At 38.0% G+C, this 8,303-nt stretch overlaps 1 protein-coding gene and 1 long non-coding RNA gene across 2 annotated transcripts; both read right to left on the bottom strand.

Moving 5' to 3' along the window:
• Positions 1–209: 209 nt before the first annotated feature.
• On the bottom strand, positions 210–3,788 carry edf1 (endothelial differentiation-related factor 1). The gene is made up of 5 exons (XM_083902961.1): positions 3,565–3,788; positions 2,527–2,578; positions 2,154–2,314; positions 835–928; positions 210–743 (listed from the first exon to the last, which is right to left on the bottom strand). The coding sequence occupies exons 1-5, from the start codon at positions 3,640–3,642 to the stop codon at positions 688–690; spliced, it is 441 nt and encodes a 146-aa protein (XP_083759087.1). The 5' UTR covers positions 3,643–3,788; the 3' UTR covers positions 210–687.
• Positions 3,789–5,587: 1,799 nt separating this feature from the next.
• Positions 5,588–7,342, bottom strand: LOC310938267. The gene is made up of 3 exons (XR_014593030.1): positions 7,240–7,342; positions 5,795–5,960; positions 5,588–5,693 (listed from the first exon to the last, which is right to left on the bottom strand). It is a non-coding gene; the product is annotated as an uncharacterized lncRNA (long non-coding RNA).
• Positions 7,343–8,303: the final 961 nt, after the last annotated feature.

Raw genomic sequence — 8,303 nt, 5'->3', positions numbered from 1 at the left:
ACATCTAGCGGCTTGAACTGCTACTACACTCAGATTTTCCGTCAATGCAGCACAATGTGAAGCATTTACATTCTGTAAATGTACATAAAAGATTTTTTTAATCGTCAACTTGATGTGTGCCAGAAATCCTTTTGAGGAATACACCAGTTTTGGTTATCAAATCATATTCTATAATGATCATAAATTCAAACCCACAAATGTAATGAGGTGCCAAACTTTATTTTAGGTTCAAAACAAAGCACAGCCTGAAAACACTAATGATAACCACACACTGTCTTTAGTGTGTGGAAAAAAGATGCAATTAAGCCATTTTTGGATTAACATCATGCTCAGTTAAGTCAAACTTAATCGTTTGGTCATGACTTTAAATCCTTTAAAGTTTGTGATGCTGAAAAAAAAATTTCATTGTATCATTTGTTTAAATGTTGTGGTCAAAAAGTGTTTTCTGACTTGATGACTTAATAATATGCAGCATGTGATGCAGTGGAACGCCAGGTCCTCAGGTGGGGACGCTGGTGAGATCAGCCCAGGTAGAGAAAGAAAGGAAGGGAAGTAAGGAAGGGAAGGAGGGAGGAGGACAAGAGGAGAGGAGAGGTAGAGGAGGTCATGGTTGAGTTTGGAAGGGGCTCAGGATTCATAAGTTGGAAATATGAAAGCTGGGGACGGGCTGATTTCGAGGCTTTGTGTTCATTTCTTCTTGGGCTCCAAAGGTTGGCCAATTTCTCTCCCACGCAGTTTCATCCCTGTTCATGCAGATTTGGGAAAAAAACAAAACATACTGATCAACACAACAGCTGACAGAGGAATAATGAATGTGATCAAAGTTTTACTTACCAATTGCTCGCTCAATCTTGCCCATGACCTGGTTGTTGGGAATTGCTCTTCCCGCCTCATAGTCCGCAATGACTTGAGGTTTCTCATTAATTTTCTGATGAAAAGATTAATAATATCAATAAATCATGGACTCTTGAAGCATGCTCACATAGCTGCCATAGACCGACCGGTCTGCTTTAGGTTCCGCCTTTAATGTTCATGTTTCCAATACAGGGATTCGAGTACAATTGCATTAGCATTAGTTAAGCATAAATAAATATTGAATTCATCGTTAATAACACATGAATACTCATTAATATGTAGTTTATAAACACAGTTATAATGTTTTACTGATGTGCTGAAGTGTTAGCATGTACTGAAAGACTGCTGGACACACAGAGAGTGGTGAGAGAGCAGTCCCTTGTAAGTCAATCAAAGAGCTTGTTTGTTGGAGGTGGATGCTGATTGGCTGCTTGAGTAAAACATTTATAACTGTGTTTATAAACTACATACTAATGAGTTAACATGCATTATAAATGATGAATTCAATATTAATGCTTTGCTGATGCTAATAGTGTGTCCTTATTATAAAGTGTTACCCAAATTAACTTATATTTAGGCTACCAAGTGCGAGCCTTCCCAATATCTGTGAACTGTACAGGGCAGCATCACACATCTTGGTGAGAAGCCTGCCATGAATTATTGGAGGAAGAAGAAATATTACTCAGTTTTGAGGGTACGTAGGGTAACATTTGGGTGAAAATATTCTTGTTTGGCAGAAATCATGGTGTACGACGCCATCCATGACTCTAGAATGAGCGATTTGTTTTTCGGGAGCCAGGTAAGCTCTACAGAGGCCACCCTTTTTGATCCACCCTGTTTTTTAATAGTAGTTCACAATGCAAACTGAACAATGCATGGGTTCAACAACAACACAGGACACAATTTACACACTGTGCCTTTATGGCTGGAAAATACAAATAAATATATGATACCATATTACCTCATTGACTACCAATGGCGCCCATAGACTTCAATTCAAATACAACCGTTCACTGTCAATGATGTCTGATGAAAGAAGAGTGACTACTCTTTCTTTTGGTAGTTTCAGTGTTTACATAGTCATAGAACACACTGTTTTGTGGGTCTAGGAAAATCAGTCAAAATGCTGCAAAACACTTGGCAGTATGGGGCTCTCTGTGCAGAAAATGGCAGGCAGCCAAAGAGTTAACCACGTAGATCTTACATTGCTGGTTTGAGTCTGTTAACCATGATAAAAGATGTTTTCAACGTAAAAGCCTTACTAAATGTCAGTATGTGAGAATTGTTTATATACTCACAGTGGCCAGATCTTTCTGGGTAAGACCTCTTTCCTGTCTGCCTTTCTGAATCACCTTGCCCACATCGAGGCTGACTCTGTCATGATGCAGCTCCTCCGTTTCCCGGTCCAGTTTGGCCGTATTCTTCGTCACGAGATGCTGCTTGTTTTGCCCTGCAGACCCTATGAGACGAACAGTTACTCCAGTTAATGTAAAACAAACGATTCAGGAAGACGTAATGCAAAATCAAAAGCAGAGCTATATAAAATAAATTAGAGATTGTTCTGTTTTGCCTACAGAATCATTATTTGGGTTAAGAGAGGAACAACTAAGAAAGGAACTGAGCAAATTATCCGTTTTCTTTGTCGAATCTGTACAGAAAGCAGACATTTACATTTCTTGGTTGTCTCAAGGTCCTCCCCACGTCTCTGAGCAGCCGTGATAGCCTAGACAAAACATGGACATGTGCACAACTTCAATTCCAAGTCATGTTACAATTATATTACAGCATATTACAGCAGACTGCAAAGCAACCAGTCTCACTTAGCATCTAGTCTGTCAAGGTGTGACTCACAAGTCAAACAAAAGATAACCTGATCGATCTTGTCTGAGCACAGTCAGACCAACCCTGCAGCTTGATACACTTGACCATTGGGTTGAAATAAAAATCTATTTTATGTTTTACTGTATGTGGACTTTGTACTCCGTCTACACTCAGTTAGAAACACCAACAGAGTCTACCAATTGCTTTGTGGTTGACTCATAAAACATATTATATCGCCATATGTTGACGGTTTTTCAGGTTTACATTTATAAAACTGTAATTAAGCTTGAATCGCTGACGCTTGTTATAAAAACAGCGACGTAAACATTTTCTGTCCAGCTCTACACACCAAAACATTACAACATAATGCATACAGAACAAAGTGACCAGTCAATATGTAATATCGATAGTTTTGAATTCAGTGTCTTGTGTGTAGTAATGGGGGGAGGGTGACAGTACACAACTCTTGTGGATGAAACGCTGTTTTGAGTCGACTAGTTGCTAATGCTAGTTAGCTGCTATTCAGCTACTACCGACGTTAAGTTGAGTATAACTAACAGCAACTTGGTGGGTTAAATAAACCATTAATAACGTTTCGTTTATAACGATCCGAGTGAGGAGTAGATGAGTGAGGCGCATGGAAAAGTCAACGCTTTTATTAACTAAAGGCTGAACTGCATTTAAAACGTAAATGAAGTTAAACTACGACGCATGAGTGTTTACCCGACATTTTAAGCCATATCCACGTGCAGGAAATATCATTTTACCTGGATATTTACTCGTCTCCACAACAACATGAAACCAAATCAGAATATTACTTTATAAAAGGCCATAGTTCTGACAACCGTTTCAGGAACACAGTAACAAAAATGAGGAGTTGATGCTAACCTGCTTGGATTTGGCCTGGGCAGCTGTCGGCCCCTTCTTCCTCAACACAGTCACGGTGTCCCAGTCGCTCTCTGCCATGTTTTCACGACTTTAATCGAAACGTTTAATAAAGATATACAAAAAAAGTTCAACTGGTGTGGGTGTGTGTCCACGGAGAACCGTTTGGAGAAGCTAGCGCTACTTCAACAAACACAGACGGTCCGTACAGAATGATTCCCCACGCGTTCTGCCAAAGCTTTATTTAAAACCGTGTGGTTGACACAACAGTGAGATAATGGAAGACATTTCGGATCAACAGTGACACCTGCTGGAGAAGCACGCACACTACTTCCAAGGACGTTGGTTCGAATGCTGAGTCATTTTAGAAGTTATTACTTTTATCCTTTTTTGTCTCTAGGCAATTTCAGTGATTTTTACATTCTTTGTTGTAATACATTTTTTAAAATATCCCACTATTTCTGCAACTTTCCTTCTTTACATACTAAACTCAGAGGGCAGATCAAAGGCAGACAAGATGAATCAAGCACAGATCGCATGAGTAATCATCATTGAATGGAGAGAGAAATATAAGCCCACTGAATTTTCTGGGGTAATTCACAAATTATATTCTATTCACAAATATATCAGAACTGTACGAAATTAATTAATGAACCACAACATTGTATGCATGTTATTAACAACATAAACACACAAATCTTACGTAAAAGACTCCCAAAACTCTCCCATTTCTCGATCCCAACCCAGGAATAACTGGTTTAGCAGACAAAATCAGGTTTGGATGGCGATGGTGTTCAGTGAAAAAAAAAACATATAGTGAACAAAACAAGAATACAAGGCATAGGAAATTGTAAAGTATTATATAAAACTTAACATTTTGCATACAAATTTGTGAAAATGTTCAGAAAAAAAAGAAATGTGTAAAGACCTTTTCCATTCAGTCTACAAAGGTCACCAGTTACAAGACATTTCAGAGGCAGCGTCGCTGTTTCGTCGTGTGCGTATCGGGGACCAGCCAAACTCAGACTGGACGTCCTCAGCCTGATATGGACGTGGCCAGCGGTAGCCGTGTTTGGAGGCCTGTTTCCCGGCCCATGCACGAGGCTTAGGATTCATCTGGAAGCAGATGAAGCGGAAATTAATGTCCAATTCAATGTATTTTATATCCCATATTTAGCAGTGGATGAGATATGATAGGACTGTTATTACATACTAACAGGTATTGAACCTCCAAGAAAAAAAGGACTTTCTTGAACTTCCCGACAAAAAAGCAAAACTGGAACGTGACTGGAAAACCATTGTTACAGATTCTTATTACTAAACATGAATTCTACAAAGGTTTTCCAACACATTATATTGCAACACTTTACACAACATATCTTTAATGTGAAAGTGCAATTATTAGTTTATTAGTTAATCTCAAGTTCCTGATTTAAAGAGGGCCTGAGTCGAAAACAGCAAATCTCCCATTTTTAGAACATTCTTGAAAACTAATTATTGTGTAACTACATATTCTCTATAATCCCTCAGCAAATGTCCCTGAATATTTTTGTAGCCCTATCCTATTACCAAGCTGTCAATCATTTTAAAACTGGTAAAGCATGTGTTTGTAACACTCAGGCATGACAAAACCTGCCATAAATACACCTTTTTCCATAGCAGATATTTGTTCATGTGACATAGTAGGACAAACGCAGGTTTTAACAGTAGTAACATTAATTAGGTTTTCACTTCGAGAGAGAGAGCCAGGGTTGTGCTGTTGTTAATACTTGACACTTTAACCAATAGAAGCTGTTTTGCTTTTGGAAAATTTTAAAACCTCATACACGTTTCCTGTATTTACATGATGTGTTCCACTAAAGTAATAAAGTAAAAGAATTCTACTGTATGGTCATTATCATTATTAATGCCACCATTAAGACTTTTTCTGCAGTATTCTGTATATTTAGTAGATGTAGGTTCTTACAACAAAGTATGATAAACAAAGCTTTTTTTTTGGACACCTCCAGGAACTCTCCGCCTCTTACCTGAACAAAAACAGTCGTGTTCATGTGCACAGTCTCCACTCGCTCTGACAAGTGATTCAGCCATTCCAGGTGGTCAGCGATGGACTGGGTTAAATCACAGTTGCTCTGCAGCAGACCGAAAAAACAACAAAGTCAACATTTTAAAAGTTTATAGTTTAAGAGTTTTGTTATGATTCATCGCAGAGGCCATGCCTAATAAGTTATACCTCAGACAAGGTGTCCTTCAGCTCCACAGCAGCGAGGCGAACGTGCTCCAGTTTGTCAATCTGCTCTTTCAGCCGGTCATCGAGCTCCTGCATCATCATCAAGCTTTCATCGGGTCTGACGCGGACCTTGGTGGCCATCGTGATTCAAGGCTACACACACACACACCTGTGTCTCAACACAAATACACAAAGACAAGATAAATCCAAACACATGTTGTACATTATGTTGTATATATCCTGGTCACACAGTGTACATATATTATTCTATTTACATCTTAAAGGGTGGTGTCAGCCATTTTTTCTCCCCCACAATTTGAAGGGTATGTTTTCATCCAAAAATGATCAACAAAAAGTCTGTACAATGATAAATAATATCCTAGTTAAACTGTAGAATATTTGTTTTCACATTCACAAGGATGAACCTTTTAGTCAAACAAGTTAAAGAAAATGGAAAAAATGCATTTCTTTTACAACTACTTTAAGTTAAAGGGCGGTTTCACCCATTGTTTCCCCCCTCCACTTGGTCGAACGAATAATAAACTTAAACTTAAACCTTAAAGAGCAGTGTAGGGCTTTTATTTTATTATATTTACTTTTAAGGAAGCAACTTTGACTCAACTTTTTGTCAATTTTATTGTATTTTTTTCAATCCTTCCTCTGTTGTTATGGGAATGAGACTTGTCTCATATCCACTGTCTGATGATCGAAGAACACATTTATTTCTGGGTATTAGTAAAAAAAAAAATAAGAACGTGATATTTTTTGGGTAAAGTGGCCCTTTAATATTTAGTTTTTGTTATATATTACCTGGTGTTTGTAATGCATGCTTTACTACAGTATATTCTTCCACATGTTTACTATTTGTGCTGCTATAACACCACAAGACTCTGGCATAGAATAATAATACTTTTCAAAAAAGGCATCTATTTTTGTTGGTTAAATGCCACCTGAGAGTCACGAATCAGCAAAAATAGAGCTGCAAATATAGCAATCATTTTCCTAATGTGTTGATTATTTTCCAGATTCACTGATTCCACAGTTGTATAGTGAAATAGTGAAATGTCGATGCTGTTGAATGTCAGTAAATGAGTATTTTCTTATCACTAATGAGTAAACAACGGTTTTATAAACAACCTTGTTCCAGGTAAGATGGTTGACTTGTTTCCTCTGAAGCTCAAACACAATAAACAGAAACGAACTATCGTTTTGAACTTTAAAATATGTAAAATACCCGTTTGTTTGCGCACATTTTGCACGCAGATGTTCTAGTGTAAGAACACCGTGGTGGTTCACTGACTTAAACCATTTTATTCAAGTTCTGTTTGTATTTTAAACTGAAGTCGAAGACAACACGAAGATGCTAAGTCTCGCAATGTTAAACTCTGATGTTATAGTCGCGCGTGAACACGGCGAACAGCGTAGTTAGAAACAAAAGTTGATGTTACCGTGTTTGTTTGAGAAGAAAGACTCCAAAAAGTCCCCCGGAGTCAAATAAAACCACTTCCTCACTTTTTGGAGACAGTCTTGGCTCAGACAAGCCTTTTCTTTGTCCTGGAGAAAGAAAAAAATCTCTGGAATTTGACACGTATGACGTCACATTTTTCGTGCGCTACCATTGCGGTATTACGGTAATTGTATGTGTGGTGAGCGGCGCACTACGTATTTGTTTCCAGGGTCAAGAGACACTTTTTATGTCCTGGGGGACAACATAATGACAGGACACCGAATAAAATGGACTTTGTGGTTGAAGTTTAAATATTTGATGGACATTTTAAGGATAATCTAAGTGTAACAGAGTTCAGTTTCTAGGTATTTTAAATTTGGATTAATTTAACTGAACGTTTTCATGATTTAATGTTTGGTGATTTAGTAAAACAGACCCACACGTCTCATATGGATAAGGAGGAGAACTGGCACCTATATTCTCACTTGACTCACTGCTTTGAAACATTTAGTGTATTTCACTGTGGGACTGTGTTTTGGAAATGATTCAATTAATCTGAACATTTTCCAGTTAAGTGTAAAGAAACAAGACATTGCCATTTTAAAATGGAAAAACATTCAAGGACTAATCACACACAGCTCAGTGGATTAAAGAGATGGCACTGGGGAAAGATTAAGGACTTCTATGAGATCTGGACACTCCTTCAATTGATCAATTTATCAAAATGGCCTTTGTTAAGACTCCTTGGTTTGTATTCTTACTGAGGTTATGTTGTGTTTTGTTATTGTCCATAGCTGCAGCATCCAAAAAGTTGAGTTTTTAAACTTTATTTCCCCTCTTGCTTCTCTTTTTGAGGAAGCTTACACCCACTGAAGTGCTGGGCTTTTGGCTTCACAACATTAACACATAAAAAGAACAAATCAATGACATCTCTCTTCAGAATCAGAGCTTTTCAACCATTCCAGTTCTGCTCATGTACAAGCATTCGAATCATCACTGTCGCAGGAAAAGGGTTTCTCCAGCAAACCTCAGCTACAGGAGTTCCAAGACTGAAAGCATTTGATG

This window comes from Microchirus variegatus, assembly GCF_963457635.1.
Source record: "Microchirus variegatus genome assembly, chromosome: 16".
Taxonomy (NCBI): domain Eukaryota; kingdom Metazoa; phylum Chordata; class Actinopteri; order Pleuronectiformes; family Soleidae; genus Microchirus; species Microchirus variegatus.
Note: the sequence above shows the minus strand (reverse complement) of the source record. Positions and strands in the feature narration are given on the sequence as shown.

Excerpts from the sequence above, each read along its gene's own strand:
- edf1 (XM_083902961.1), bottom strand. The coding sequence starts at position 3,642 with ATGGCAGAGAGCGACTGGGACACCGTGACTGTGTTGAGGAAGAAGGGG. Across the intron at positions 2,315-2,526 it reads CCTTGAGACAACCAAGAAAT|GGTCTGCAGGGCAAAACAAG; the intron begins GTAAATGTCTGC and ends TTCGTCTCATAG. Across the intron at positions 929-2,153 it reads CCCAGAAAGATCTGGCCACT|AAAATTAATGAGAAACCTCA; the intron begins GTGAGTATATAA and ends TCTTTTCATCAG.